Consider the following 16,310-nt stretch of genomic DNA (forward strand, 5'->3'; position numbering starts at 1 on the left):
CATTCAGGTAAGGTGGAGACACCTGACCACACTCCAACACCTGCATCCCACACAACATAGTAGTGTAGCAAAGCACCCTTTGGTGGCTCCCTGCTTAGAACACGAAAAGTGCTGGGAGCTGGGTGGAACTTAGTCTGCACCAAAAGATTGGGAAGAGTTTAGGATTGGGGTCAGTCGGACTCAGTTAATCGGACTCAGAGAGTCTGTGAGAGAAGATCCCCGGAGAGGGATGGACGAGGGAAGTGCTGCAGCGGACCTCAGTGACCTGGGTCTGCTGGCACAGGAAAGAGACATTGATGGAAAGCCTGACTCTTCATAAGAAAGATTTGAACGGAACGTAAGGAGAAATGGAGGACTGAGATTAGGGTTAGAGCAGAACCCTTCCCAAGTTCACAGCGCAAGGCCGGGGTCCGGTCCCCGAGGTTGTATGGATACTAATGGTCCTGCAGCAGACACCGGAGGAATAGAAGTTGTCACCACTTTATTCCCACGCAAGACTTGGGGGCACAACAGCAACGTGAGTGAGCTGGGACTTGGTAGCAAGGAGTCCCCGAAGCAGGCTACAGCTGTCTGCCGTACAAGTAGAGTTCATAGGAACATCTGACAGGAGGAACTCCAGTGTAACTCAGTACTGAGAGTACTTCACTATAGGCGCAAAAGGGAGACGTTGAGAAAAGGCACATATGTTGGCGGAGTGTTGGAACGGAGTACTTCATCTTGCCTGGAAGTTGGCTGAGCTCCTGACCCGGAGGACATGGCATGGATGCGGGCACCTGTATGCTCAACAGACTGTGAGTAAAGCTTTGGAACTACATGCCCTGGTGTCCTCCATTCATTCCTGCGTCAACACCCTCAGCACTGCTACATCTCTGTGCCTGACACTGCACCCTCTACGTCTCTCCCCTATCTCCTCACCTACATTGCCCTGGGACTACTGCCCTACCTGTGGAGGGCCACAACATCATTGCTGCACTACACCATCTGTCCCAGAGGATCTGTCTGCCTCGTTGGCTTAACACCTTTCTTGCCGAACACCACAGGTGGCGTCACGAATCATTCAATGAACATTTCTGCTATTTACAATGGGCGCCCAGGGCCACGGACCGGGTCATAGCTGCCCTGACAACAACCCCACTCGTGGAGACCCGCGGGCCCGGTACCGAGTACCCCGCCGCCCTGGGTGTGATAGGGCGACCCAGTAACAAGATAACACAAAGCATTGAGAAAGCGGGTTACAGTGACTGTTTTGAAGTGCAACACTTTTTGACTGCATAAAACACAAAAATGGTGGAGAGAATGGGAGAATTGCGCTGCTGATCTGCTAAAAGAAGGTTGCAGGTTGATGCTTTAATAAACATGTAGGGAAGCTGAATAAGCCAAGACATGATAAAAATTCACATGTCACTATAATGTCCAAAAAAGGCACTTCACTTCAGAATATATAACTCAAACCCCTACTTAAAATAAAGAGGACGGACGAAGAGATCCATCATTAAAATTATATAATTTTTATTAAATATGAATGAAAACAAAACACGTAATAAAAAAGCAGAACGCCTCACATAAAAGGACTGTTCCAACTCCAGAATAAGGACTAAAAAACAAATCTTATATATTAGATGCCAGCTAATTAGATAGTTTCCATATCAAATTGGACTAAATACAATGTTGAAAAATACCAGTAAGTACAACAGTGATGAGACAAAAAATGGTAATAAAATATAATACCAAATATAGCACAATATAAAGGAAAAGAATCACCAAGTCTAATGGTATTATTTCTTAGAAAATAGTCTAAATGAAATTCGGCAAAAAAGAGAATGAATGACCTCTATACTGCTGAGCATATATAACACACAGGTTAGAAATCAATTGTTAATCCCAAATACTGAGATAAGTATAATGGTGTCTCTGAATGATATTAATCAGCCAAGATGGCTACACACTGATATCTAACCCAAATATCAAGGTAAGTAGAACGATGTCACTGAATAATACTAAGATGTTTACCGCATGGTAGCAGAATCTGTGTATAAAAATGCTCAAAAAAGTAACAGACAGTGTCTGCAGTATAGGAGACCGATTCATCTTACATTCCAGAGTTGGTAATCACGTCCTCTCACCCCGACGCGCATTTCACCATTGGCTTATTCCTGGGAGTACATTTACCGTATTTTTCGCTTTATAAGACGCTCCGGATTATAAGACGCACCACAATTTTTGAGGAGAAAAATAAGAAAAAAATATTTTTTAATAAAATGGTGGTGCCTCTTATAATCCTTGCATCTTATTGCTTACCGGGGTTGGTGGCTGCGGTGTAGAGGGATCCCAGGCTCGCTGCTGGAGGAGGCAGGCGTGGAGTGATGCTGCAGGCCGCATTCAGGGATGAGGGGGGGCTCCGATGTGTGCTGTTGCTGCTGCAGAGTCTTGTCCGGCGGTTGGAAGCCGGTGCTGCGGGTGCTCCGGTGCGGCGTTGTGTGCCCATCGATGCCCGGGGCTCTGCCGACATTGTTCGACAGACCAGAGCCCCAGCATTTCCTCGGTTCCCTGTATATGTGCGCTGAAGTGCCGGTAAAAAAAAAATGGCCGCCGGCGCGTGCGCAGATGGGATCTCGGGACCAGTTCTCGAGAGATGAGATCTGAAATCTCATCTCTCGAGAGCTGGATCCCGAGATCCCATCTGCGCACGCGCGGCGGCCATTTTTTTGCAGGCACCACCGCGCGCACACAGGGAACCCAGGAACCCAGGGAAAATGGCCGCCGGCGCGTGCGCAGATGGGATCTCGGGACCCACCTCTCGAGAGATGAGATTTGAAATCTCATCGAGAACTGGGTCCCGAGATCCCATCTGCGCACGCGCCGGCGGCCATCTTTTTACCGGCACACAGGGAACTGAGGAAATGCCGGGGCTCTGGCCTGTCGCTCAATGTTGGCAGAGCCCCGGGCATCGACGGGCACACAACGCGGCACCGGACACACCCGCAGCAGCGGCCAGCAACCGCCGGACGCCCCCGATCACAGCCTAGGTAAGGCATGTCCGCTTTGTAAGACGCACCCCTGTTTCCCCCCCAAATTTTGGGGGGAAAAAAGTGCGTCTTACAAAGCGGAAAATACGGTATATACAGGTTCTGCTACCATACGGTAACCATCTGGGCCATAGGAGTATTATTATTTCTCCTACGACCTATGAATTCCTCTGACATCAATCATTCAGTTTAAGGGCAATGGTACCAAATACTAATGAAATCTATGTAAATGTTTGACTTTGCAGTAGTAAAAATGCCTTAAACCATTCACTCTCATTATTCTGGCATTTGGCAAATAATAATAATAATAATCTTTATTTTTATATAGCACCAACATATTATGCAGCGCTTTACAGTTTGCACACATCATCATCACTGTCCCCGATGGGGCTCACAATCTAAATTCCCTATCAGTATGTCTTTGGAATGTGGGAGGAAACCCACGCAAACACGGGGAGAACATACAAACTCCTTGCAGATGTTGTCCTTGGTGGGATTCGAACCCAGGACCCCAGCGCTGCAAGGCTGCAGCGCTAACCACTGAGCCACCGTGCCGCCCGGTTACCATTAATAATTATGGTAATCCTAATTGACCTAAAACGGGAAAGGATTATTCTGATTTCATGTCAGATATTGAGAAAAACATGCATGTGTGTCTTTTTATATAGTGTATGTAAACGTCTGGTTTCAACTGTATATCATCAATTATAGAGATGCATTTATGGAACATAGTACACAGTGGATCACATAACATAAAAAAAATAATCATATGTAAGCTTACATGGTACAAGTGTGAAACTCTGCTTATTTTATTTATTATTATAGCGCCATTTATTCCATGGCGCTTTACATGTGAGGAGGGGTATGCATAAATGATATTTTGGCTGGGTTCACACGTAGCGGAACTCTCGCGGAAATTACCGCGAGAGTTCCGGAATTCCATTCCACGGGAAAAATCGCATTTTAAATTCCCGCGATTTTCCCACGGAAAAACTAGCATTTTGCAAGCCTAATTAGCTTGCAGAATGCTAGCGTTTTCCAAGCGATCTGTAGCATCGCTTGGAGAACTGATTGACAGGTTGGTCACACTCGTCAAACATAGTGTTTGAAAAGTGTGACCAACTTTTTACTACTGAGGCCGCCTATGCGGCATCAGTAGTAAAAGATAAAATGTAAAAAAAATAAAAAATGGTGTTATTCTTACCTTCCGACGTCCCGCACAGCATTCCCACCTCTCTCCGTGCTCCCGTTCCCAGTAATCCTTTGCGAAAATGCCCGCGATGACGTACGTTCTCGCGGGATCGCGACGTCTCGCGGTGATTCGCGATGACGTTGCGCGAATGACCGCGAGACTTCGCGATCCCGCGAGAACAGACGTCATCGCGGGCATTTTCGCAAAGGAGTACTGGGAACGGGAGTGTGGAGAGAGGCGGGAAGGCTGCGCGGGACGTCGGAAGGTGAGAATAACAATATTTTATTTTAAATTCTATTTTTTACAGGGATATGGTACCCAAAGCCCGGAGGTCTCCTCTCCTCCGCACCGCGGGTACCATCCGCAATTGTTCTGCTTACTTTTCACATGGTGGGCACAGCCACATGCGGAAAGTAAGCAGAACAATGCATTCCTATGGGTGCGGGATCGCCGCGATTCCGCAAAATTAATGAGCATGCTGCGTTTTTTACCGCGAAGCGATTCCGCCGCGGTAAAAACCGCAGCATTAGCACAGCATTGCGGAATCCCATAGGAATGCATGGGATGCTTATTTTTCAGGTTTTCGGGGCAAAATCGCGCGGTTAAAACCGCCGCGGAAACGCAAAAAAACGCCACGTGTGAACTCAGCCTTAGCCTGCTGCCCCAACGTGTGTTTCATCCAGCTTCGTCAGGGGTGTGTCAGGAAAAAAGCAGGAAGTATATAAAGCATGCCGGACATGATCATAGTGCACAGCGCCATCAAGGAAACTTTCTCCATGGCAAAGCAGGCGTGCCATGACGCTAGTGCTGACTGAGCTGAAGACCCATAGAGGGAAGACAGAGTTCATGGGCACTAAAAGTCTAACAAAATATTCCAAAGGAAGGGATTTAGTGGCAAATATTAATGTAGCTTGAAAACAAACCTGCATGAGAGACATCTCTGAAGTGTGATGTGTGTCACATGAAAATGTGAGTGTATGTAATAAGGTGCATAAATGCAGATATACTGTGCGTGCACATTCTGTATGGCATAAAAATGCATAAAGTGCTGAGGTGCATAAACGGTGACATAATTGTTGATGCTGAATAAATAATGAATAATATATTATTGATGATAAATTAGCATGTGGCCATTGGCAAAAAAAACACCTTATGTCTGTTTCACGGAATTGTGATCTGTTGTATATCGGAACCTCACCAAAGGGAAACTTCCGCCCACAGGACGGGCGACTTCAGAGCGCAAGTCTCATAGAATTCTTGCTGACAGATTGTCATTTGGGTGTAAAGTACCATCTTTACCACATTCACTGTAAAGTTGTCAGACATTGAAAATTTACCCCACTACTTTTTGGTAACTCCGCTGCGATTTTATGCAGCCTGCAGCTTGATTGTGCTGATATCCAGCTGAATTGTGAATGAAGCTCCGCAGTGCAGTGGAATCAGAATAAAATGTGTATTAAAAGTTAATTACTATTTTATGTAGCTTTTTTTATATGTTGTGTTCAAAGGTTGACATAACCTTTATGGTTTGGGCTGGATTTCTCATTAGGTAATAGGCTTGGACTTAAAGGCGGCTCCTTCACAGTTCAGTAATCAATGTCAGACTGATGTTGGCTAAAACCTGTACCCGTAAATTTAGCAGTTATTCCAAATGAATGACTTCTGTGGATATTATCCAGAATCTGTTTGGACGGCAGAGCAGACATTGCAGCTGCCTCTGCTGTAATTGCGTTTTGCTGTGGAAGAGCACATGGCTACTGAACGGGTCATGGTTGTAGGGCTCTGTCTCGTATTGAGACAATTACCACTGAATTCTTGCTAAATTTACGTAGAATCAACCTTTCTGCCACTAAACCATAGATGTAAACACATGGGCCATGCATACAGTGAACAAGTCTGTAGGACAGCGTTCACACCACCAAAAGACTGAAACACAGAAAAACACAGTATAACAAATGTATAAAAGTACTCTGCTGTAAAAAAAAAAAGTAAGTGCTAGTAAAAGATGATAAAACAGGGTATTTGGTTGATACATTTTTTGCAAAAAATGTATACTAAGCCGCTCTACCAAACGTCAAGGTACAGTATACCCATATCAGAGCAGTCCCTAACTAATGTATTTAAAAACCTGACCATGTGTATAGTACCTGTATGAGCAGGATTCAGAAAGGTAATGTGGGCCATGTACATATATCATCTTTTTACTAGCACTTGCTGTTTACTGTTACTTTTTTACAATAGAGTATTTTTATGCGTTTGTCATACTGTGTTTTTCTGTGTTTTAACCATAGATATGCACTGCTGCAAAATAAGTGAAGAAAGCCTTGAAGTAGCAGCAGGCCACATTTCACATTATAATTTTTGCACTACAAATTAACCCAATAGCGACCAAGTGCTCTTAATCTTCCGGTGCTTGGTCCTAGGCTTTAACCATGTCCCATTGCAGTCTGACAGGTCCTTGGCTGTCAGACACGGCTGCGACTCTTGCGGTGAGGATAGAAGTGGTTTATCACTCAGTGAGCCCTTTTATAGGACCGTCCGACATAATATGGCTGCTAGATCTTAGCAGACCCAGATCATCTCTATCAGTGACTATCTGTCATGATCCAGGACAGGGTTTCGCTTTGGCCCATCCTGGTCAGACAGGGAGTTAATTGTTTCTGCCTCTCTCTGGCAGAGGGCGGCTATTTAATGCTCACTGGACCTAGGTCCGGTGTCAGTTATACTCCTGTCCTCGGCTGAGTTAGTTGACCTCTTGTATACGTGTGTCTTGTGCCTGATAACTTGTTGCTTGTTTGGTTGTGATCCGGTTCTGTCCGTTAGGAGTTCTGCCTGCCCCTCTTGTACCGCACCGCTCTCTCGTGTATGACTCTCTGCTTGTGACTCGACTGCTCTCTGCTCGTCCCTTTGGTACCGCACCGCCCTCTTGTGTATGACCTTTGGCTTTGTCTGACCTCCCGTCTGTTTATCCCTCATGTACCTCGTTTGCCCGTACTGTCTATGACCTCTGTTTTGCCCGACTCTGAGTTTTCTACCTTCTCTGAAAGCAGGACGCTAAGCCCCGCCCCCTTGCAGTCACATGACCGTAGATCCTGTGTCGACTTGCTGAACTTCTGCGTTCTGGTCCTGTGCATCTGTACTTCCCGGCTGTTCCTGTCCCCAGGGGTCCCTACAGTGCGGGTGAGTCCCTGCTCAGTGAAGGCTGTACGCCGGCGCTGTCAGGATCCTGACATTATCACTCTAGTGAGATTTTTCCCCATTAACTGGGACTCCTATGGATGCCCCAGTGGTAAAAATGAACGATAAAGAAATAAAGCTATGTTTAATGATTTCTCAAGGTTATTGTAACATCGCTGTGTTTGTACTCTGTTTACCCAGCATTACTCTGCTTATCTCTGCTTTAACCCTTCGCTCCTTTCCCTCTAATGAGCTGCAATGCTGTTGTCAGTTATCTGTGTGGATGCTGCTCAGTTCCCTGGCTCCACTGCGTAGCTGTACATGCGTGTGTGGTTCCACTGCGCAGCATGACCACCCGCTTGTGCAGTCCCTGGGTGCCGCTGTGGAAAGCTATCCGCGGGTTGCAAGGTCCTCTGTGGTTGTGCAAGGCTTACCACGTGTGTTCAGGCTTGCAGCCTGTGAAGAAACAAGATTATATCTTAATTACCCAGACTACTGTGTTTTTGCAGGCCAAAGAGGAGTTGTTTTTTCTATCTGTATATTGGCTTGTGGATTTCAGTGTTTAACGATCTGACATGGATGGGATCGCTGGGACATCGTTAGGCTGATCGCTGGTGAGCTGTCACATAGACAGTCCCTCCAGCGATCAGGACCAGTGAGCAAGCTGGTTTCCAATGTAAACAACGGGTAACTAAGAGCCGCGCGGCACGCATGCGCTGGTATCTAGGCTAAATAGCGGGTATCCAAGACCACGCGGCTCTTAGTTACCCGATGTTTACGTTGGATACCAGCGTCGCTGATCGCTGGTCTCTCGCTGCCACACGGAGGAATGCGTGCTGGCCAGCGGGAAACCAACGATCAAAAAATGGCCCAGGACGATCCTGCACGATCAGCGATACCCGGCAGGAGGGCCGGTCGTTGATCCCCGTCACACACAGCGATATCGCTGGAGAGATCGCTGATGCGTCACAAAATCTGCGATCTCGCTGTGTGTGACGGGGCCCTAAGTCTGTAATAGTGACTGTACATAGTGAGTTTTTATCTTTGTCTATTGATGTGCACTGATATGCAAATTGTGCATTGTATTATGAAACTAGTTTGTTGACTTTTCAAAGAAATGAGGAAAAAGAATGTGAGGGTGGTCTGAAGGACACTGGGTAATTCTAAAAATAGCTTACATGCCTTGGGTATAAAAAGACTCAAGAGACAGAGAGGACATCTCATCTCATCACCCAGAGCTACCAGTCGTACATTCTGCAAAACACTCAACGGACGAGATGAGAGGACTGCAGACAATTCACCATGCTACCATCACGAGGGACACAGATCTCTGATTCTATGGGAATCAACCTAGAGGTTGTCGGCCCCGGTTGGAAGGACACAGATCTGATCCAGTGACCATCTCTCAACCATTGATATGTTTGGAGAATGCCAGGTTTGGGACCCACTGGTCACCTGGTTCCATGGAGATGGTCGGATAAGACAGGTGGTGACTCTTGTGCCAACCTGCTTTGGACCTTGTATGTACTGTCATCTCCCTACGCTTGTCGTTACCTCTTCTCTGTGTGTTCATCACAGGTGGAATACCGACCCTGGGAGCTCTGACATTGTTTCAACTGGCTTTTGACCTTGTATGGACTCTATGGGCTATTCTCGGTCATCACCCTATGCTTGTCGCTACCTCTTCTCTGTGTGTGTATCACAGGTGGATTAACGACCCTGGAAGCTCTGACGTATCATCTACCATTATCCCGGCGTGTCAGCAGAAAGGTCAGTCCCTGTAATGTGCACCATCTTTGGGGAAATTGCTGGAATTGTTCCGTTTGCTAGTGGGTTTTGTGGTTCAATAAAGCTTGGCCACACTGTTTTACCCTAACCCTGTGTTGTCTGTGTAGTGTTCTGCCCACAAGGGGCATTCAGTGGTATGAACCATGGTCCATACAGTCTTGCTAAAGACAGCCAGGCCAGCGGACGAGAGCACCCACTAACCCCGTTTCTCCACACAACCGCTGCCAGATGTCCTTTGCTATGCTGATTTGTGTCTGGCTGTGGTAAGGGTGCGCGTGGCCACACCTCCCCTGCTTTTATGTGGAATGGATGTGTGCTAGAATTGCTGCTCCAGCCTATCGCTGTCAGGCAGCTCCTATATAAAGTTTCCCTGCCCTGTGGGGCATTGCCAGAGCTTCGCATCAAGCTTCTGAGTCTTGCTATGTCCGTTTGCTGTTCAGTACTTGTCCTGCCTGCCTTCAGTTCTAGGTGAGCTGATGCCTGTCTTCCGCCTGCTCCGGGGCAGAATTCTCAGATCCGTTTCTGTTATTAGCTTTGGGACAGCAGATGTCGGAGTTCATGGACTTTTCCTGTTTATGTGTTGGTACCAAAGTCCTTGTCCTGATTGCTGCCGTGTTATGAAGTCCTAGTCCTGTTTACTGCTGTTATGTTCCTGAAGTCCTTCTGTGTCTTGAACCCTGTGCTCAGTGACTGTTGACTCTTTGCTAACTGACTTTCTGTGATCTAACCTGGGTTCATCTTTGAAGTAGAAGTCCAGCGTGTCTGCTGAGTTTCTGCTACACTGTGCTCAGCTTGTTATTCAGTGCAATCCCCGGCCGGTTCCAGTCCAACCCGGCGGGGCTTGCACCAGACCGCTTGAATTCCTTTTTAGGTCGCTGCCAGATGTCCGGAGCCCGATGACCGTGATCTCTTGTCCGGAGCCTGATGACCGCGGCCTGATGTCCGGTGTCTGACGACCACTTCCAGGAGTCCGGTGCCTGATGTCCTCCACCAGAAGTCCAGATCCTATCCTTCCCTGCCCGATGCCCGGAGCCTGCCGATTGCTGCCTGATGACTGCGGCCTCATGTCCGGAGCCTGTCGAAGTCAGTGTTCTGATGTTCTATCTGAGATCCGAGTCCTGATGTCCTGCCTGAGACCTCATGTCCACCCCGTGTCCTGATGTCCAGATGTCCTTTCTGAGACCTGATGTCCGCCTGGTGCCATGATGTCCTGATGTCTAGATGTCCTTCCTGATGACCTGATGTCCGGCTTGTGACCTGATGTCAAGTCCGTGTTCCGATGTCCAGTCCGTGTTCCGATGTCCAGTCCGTGTTCCGATGTCCCGCCTGTGTCCAGATGTCCTGCCTGAGTCTGGATGTCTGTCTGTGTTCCGATGACCAGCCTGTGTCCAGATGTCCAGTCCGTGGTTCCGGTGGTCCAAGTTGTGCTCTTGATCCAGTCCCACTCGTGTTCCTGGATGGATTCCTCCTCCATGGTTTCCGGGAGTCTCCAGCTGTTTTCCTGGTGACGGTCCCGCCAGCGAGTCCTGGACCTTACCAGCCGATGCCCGATGCTGTAGTGCCAACGTTCCTGGACCTGTGCTCTCCGTGTCTTGCTTATGTCCTGATGTCCTGTCGGTTCCCTGGGGTCTTAACCATGATGGCTCCTGCCGTTGTCTGAAGGCTGCCTGAGGTCAGTGTCTGATGCTCCCCTGCTGTGCCTGTGCCGAGCCAGATAACCTTGGACTGCATCAACCCGTGATGACCCTAGCCATCACTTGAAGTCTGCCTGAGGTCGGTGTCTGATGTTCTCCTGCTGAGCCTGTGCTACGCCCGAGGCCTAAGAGCCCGATAGTATGCCCATGCCAGATAACCCTGGACTGCGTCAACCCGTGATGACCTCCTGCAATCGTCTGAAGCTAGTCCGAGGTCGGTGTCTGATGTTCTCCTGCTGTGCCTGTGTTACGCCTGAGGCCTGAGAGATGCCTTCCTAGTATGCCCATGCCAGATGACCCTGGACTGCGTCAACCCGTGATGACCTCTTGCTTTGCCTGTCAACCTGAGACATGTTTCCTTCGTGATGTGCATATTCCGGAACCTGGTGTTTACATGTCTTTTGCTTTAATTCAGTAAACTTTGTTTCTTCATACCTGAAGTTGTGTGGTGTCTTTTAGTCCTGCATATGGCCATCTTGTCCACAAGCTCAGCTGCCACAGACCTTGGTCGCTACCCTTCCCTAGTCCAGGTAGGCCCAAGTCTCCCCTGTGGTCCAGTGGGTCCACATTCCACGATCACCTGGGACACGTACTCCGTCGTTATAGTTCGACATGGGAGCGTTGGCTGGGTAGCCAACACTGCGTCCGCGATTGTAACAGTTATTATGGTTTTGAGGACACCTATTATGTGTAGGGTTTTTTTCTGTTATATATATGTAAGTAAAACTATGAACTTAAAAAAATTAAAAAGTGATTCTTATAGGTGGGGTACTCCCTTAGTTTTGTTTATCACCGCCACTGATTAACTATGGTCTTTCTGATGAGTTCTTGAGAAGTGGAGGAATATCTTCTCTTTTGCTTCTTTTTCTCACGGTTTCATCATTCACTATTTATTTATTTTTATTTATTTTACTCATTTATATAGCGCCATTAATTCCACAGCGCTTTTCAGACATTATTGGCACTGCCCCCATTGGGGCTCACAATCTAAATACCCTATCAGTATGTCTTTGGAATGTGGGAGGAAACCGGAGTACCCGGAGGAAACCCACGCAAACACTGGGAAAACATACAAACTCCTTGCAGATGTCACTATGACGCTGTGAGTGACATCTAAGTCACTCTATAGGATCTGGAGTGTGCTGGACTGTCAGTATGGTGAGTGACAGCCCAGTTGTCCAATCTGAGGCTGGGGCGTGCTGGGGCTGTCAGTATTTTGATTCACAGCCCTGCTACTCGATATGGCCTAGCCTGCAGGCATTCCTCCAGGTGTCTCCCATTCTTTATAATTCATTAGCTATTTAGCTGGCTGGCTATGAGCAGACCAATGTCAGTTGCAGCTTTGTTCAGTGGTGTGCATATTCAATGCCCTGTGTCTGATTTCCTGATCTTTGTTGCCGGACCTTAGATTTGTCTTGACTATTCTTGTGTATTATCCCTTTTGCTCTTGATGCTCTCTGACCTCAGGCACCTGACCCCGATCTTGGCCTTTGACTATCCGTTTCGCTTATCCCTTTATCTTGAAGTAGCACTTGACCACACCTTTGTTATGCCCTTCTGTACTACTAGACCTCCTGGTATCTGACCTTAGACAGCCTAACTATGCCGTCTCACAATTTGTCCATGAGTAGTGTCTTAACGACACACTTATATTATTTTATTTTATCTTGTTTCTTGTATGTTTTGGAAAATAATTAAAAAAAAATCTTGCAAAAAATTAAAATGAGAAAAAATGTGTTTTTTTTTCATAAAATATATTTTACTACGTACGTATAACAAGAAAAAAAATTACACATAATATGTAATATTTGCAAACAAAAATTATAGAAATTACATAGTAATTCACAAAAGCCGTGCTAAAAAAATAATTCAAGTTCCCTCGCATAAAACACCTCATACAACCATATTAGAGAAAAAAATGGCTGCTAAAAAAGAGAAGGCTTGGTCACAAAAGGGTTAAGTAACGGGACTGTAAAACACCTGGTTAGTGTCAGTGAGGAGGGAAATGGTGTCATAGGTAATAGCTTCTTGTATTTGTCTGGTCTTGCATGACAGAAATAGCTCTCCCTGGTTTTATGTGCTGATATGCGGATAAATGTCCATTCAAATCATTAAGGCATGTAAAGTGGGAACTGATCAGTCGGAAAATGTGCAGAAACACTCATCTGAAGGGGTCAGCATGCATACGAAAAGCTTCATTTGATACAGGTTTGGGAAACTCGCTGCAGTTCAACAGCACAAAACATTGCCATCACATTTCTATAAATTATTAATAATTCAATACTTATTATTAAACTGCATGCCAGAGGAAGTCGCTCGCTGATCCCATGGCCTGTATTCTGCTTGTACCATTTACTTTGATTGCTTGTGTTTGGAAAGATATAGAAAAACGGACACAGTGATCGCTAATATCACTGAATTGAGAAAATCTGTAGTTTGCAGTAGTTATCTGGTAGCGTTATAGCAGGGGTATACCACATTCAGTATAACACCATTACACCCAAGGGCAACATGGAGACACAATACCAACAATGTATCTGTATACACCAGATCCAGAATGGAGAAGAACTGTCAGCAACTCTCGCACCTTTACCTTGTCCAGACTTCAGTCATTCCCTTGTGACTGATGCCAAGAAAGAAAGCCATTTTATCTTGATCAATTGATTTTTTTTTTCATTATCTTTCAAATGACAAAATGTCCTAGTAATAAGCTGTAAAATTGTGCTCCTATATCCATCATTGTTTCTGCTCACTGCATACTTGGGGGAATTTCCTCCACTGTGTAACACTTCTCTAACTTGTTTTATCCCATAACTGTGTAAGCTGTTCCTGTCCAGTAAAGCTGTACATGTACATACACACAAAACAACGGTTATCTGAACGTTCTTTTAGCAAAGTGCTATCTCTCCCAACTCCCACAAACACTTGAGCACTTGGCTTTGCTGAGCATTCAAGAAATCCTCTGGTAATGGCTTATCTTCCCTGAAAACAAAAGGACCGGCTGTTGAAATTCTGGCATCTGGATCCTTGTGTTCCCCAACATAATCCATCCGAGGAGTGTGTCCCAGGAGCCATTTTTCCACATTACAATGCCAGGCCGCATGTTGCTCATGCTACTGTGAGTATCTGTATGGCTTAAATATGCTACCATGGCCTGCAGCGCCTTCAGACTTGTACACCATCAAGCACATCTGGGACATCATTGGCTGCTAGTTACAAAGGAAGCTGCCAGCAGTGGATCTTGATGATTTATTTGCCCAAGTGCCTTCAGCGTATCAGAACATTCCTCAGACAACCATTAGTAACCTAACTGATGTCATGACAATACTCTATATACTCTATATTTAATAAATTGAGATGTTTTGAAGCTTTTCTTTATATATACAGTACAGACCAAAAGTTTGGACACACCTTCTCATTCAAAGAGTTTTCATTATTTTCATGACTATGAAAATTGTAGATTCACTCTGAAGGCATCAAAACTATGAATTAACACATGTGGAATTATATAATTAACAAAAAAGTGTGAAGCAGCTGAAAATATGTCTTATATTCTAGGTTCTTCAAAGTAACCACCTTTTGCTTTGATTACTGCTTTGCACACTCTTGGCATTCTCTTGATGATCTTCAAGAGGTAGTCACCGGAAATGGTTCTCACTTCACAGGTGTGCCCTGTCAGGTTTAATAAGTGGGATTTCTTGCCTTATAAATGGGGTTGGGACCATCAGTTGTGTTGTGCAGAAGTCTGGTGGATACACAGCTGATAGTCCTACTGAATAGACTGTTAGAATTTGTATTATGGCAAGAAAAAAGCAGCTAAGTAAAGAAAAACGAGTAGCCATCATTACTTTAAGAAGTGAAGGTCAGTCAGTCCAAAAAATTGGGAAAACTTTGAAAGTGTCCCCAAGTGCAGTGGCAAAAACTATCAAGCGCTACAGAGAAACTGGCTCACATGAGGACTGCCCCAGGAAAGGAAGACCAAGAGTCACCTCTGCTGTGAAGGATAAGTTCATCCGAGTCACCAACCTCAGAAATCGCAGGTTAGCAGCAGCTCAGATTAGAGACCAGGTCAATGCCACACAGAGTTCTAGCAGCAGACACATCTCTACAACAAAGAGGAGATTTTGTGCAGCAGGCCTTCATGGTAAAATAGCTGCTAGGAAACCACTGCTAAGGACAGGCAACAAGCAGAAGAGACTTGTTTGGGCTAGAGAACACAAGGAATGGACATTAGACCAGTGGAAATCTGTGCTTTGGTCTGATGAGTCCAAATTTGAGATCTTTGGTTCCAACCACCGTGTCTTTGTGCGATGCAGAAAAGGTGAATGGATGGACTTTACATGCCTGGTTCCCACTGTGAAGCATGGAGGAGGAGGTGTGATGGTGTGGGGGGCTTTGCTGGTGACACTGTTGGGGATTTTTTCAAAATTGAAGGCATACTGAACCAGCATGGCTACCACAGCATCTTGCAGCGGCATGCTATTCCATCCGGTTTGCGTTTAGTTGGACCATCATTTATTTTTCAACAGGACAATGACCCCAAACACACCTCCAGGCTGTGTAAGGGCTATTTGACCAAGAAGGAGAGTGATGGGGTGCTACGCCAGATGACCTGGCCTCCACAGTCACCAGACCTGAACCCAATCAAGATGGTTTGGGGTGAGCTGGACTGCAGAGTGAAGGCTAAAGGGCCAACAAGTGCTAAGCATCTCTGGGAACTGCTTCAAGACTGTTGGAAGACCATTTCCGGTGACTACTTCTTGAAGCTCATCAAGAGAATGCCAAGAGTGTGCAAAGCAGTAATCAAAGCAAAAGGTGGTTACTTTGAAGAACCTAGAATATAAGACATATTTTCAGCTGTTTCACACTTTTTTGTTAATTATATAATTCCACATGTGTTAATTCATAGTTTTGATGCCTTCAGAGTGAATCTACAATTTTCATAGACATGAAAATAAAGAAAACTCTTTGAATGAGAAGGTGTGTCCAAACTTTTGGTCTGTACTGTGTGTGTGTGTATATATATATATATATATATATACAGTGGGGCAAAAAAGTATTTAGTCAGTCATCAATAGTGCAAGTTCCACCACTTAAAAAGATGAGAGGCGTCTGTAATTTACATCATAGGTAGACCTCAACTATGGGAGACAAACAGAAAAAAAATCCAGAAAATCACATTGTCTGTTTTTTTTTCATTTTATTTGCATATTATGGTGGAAAATAAGTATTTGGTCAGAAACAAAATTTCATCTCAATACTTTGTGATATATCCTTTGTTGGCAATGACAGAGGTCAAATGTTTTCTGTAAGTCTTCACAAGGTTGCCACACACTGTTGTTGGTATGTTGGCCCATTCCTCCATGCAGATCTCCTCTAGAGCAGTGATGTTTTTGGCTTTTCGCTTGGCAACACGGACTTTCAACTCCCTCC

At 45.7% G+C, this 16,310-nt stretch overlaps 1 protein-coding gene across 3 annotated transcripts in view; it reads left to right on the forward strand.

Annotated features, from left to right (window-relative positions):
- Positions 1–16,310, forward strand: part of METTL22 (methyltransferase 22, Kin17 lysine) — a 316,617-nt gene that overhangs the window by 265,412 nt on the left and 34,895 nt on the right. Inside the window, exon 10 of one of the 3 annotated variants that reach the window (XM_073542804.1) lies at positions 9,101–9,401. The exons of the other annotated variants lie outside the window; for them this stretch is intronic. Coding sequence (XP_073398905.1) covers positions 9,101–9,179 — 79 coding nt within the window. The 3' untranslated portion in view covers positions 9,180–9,401. Of the gene's footprint in view, positions 1–9,100; positions 9,402–16,310 lie in introns of those variants that run through there. 3 annotated transcript variants of the gene reach the window in all.

This window comes from Dendrobates tinctorius, unplaced genomic scaffold (assembly GCF_039654945.1).
Source record: "Dendrobates tinctorius isolate UK_male_01 unplaced genomic scaffold, ASM3965494v1 ptg000129l, whole genome shotgun sequence".
Classification (NCBI taxonomy): domain Eukaryota; kingdom Metazoa; phylum Chordata; class Amphibia; order Anura; family Dendrobatidae; genus Dendrobates; species Dendrobates tinctorius.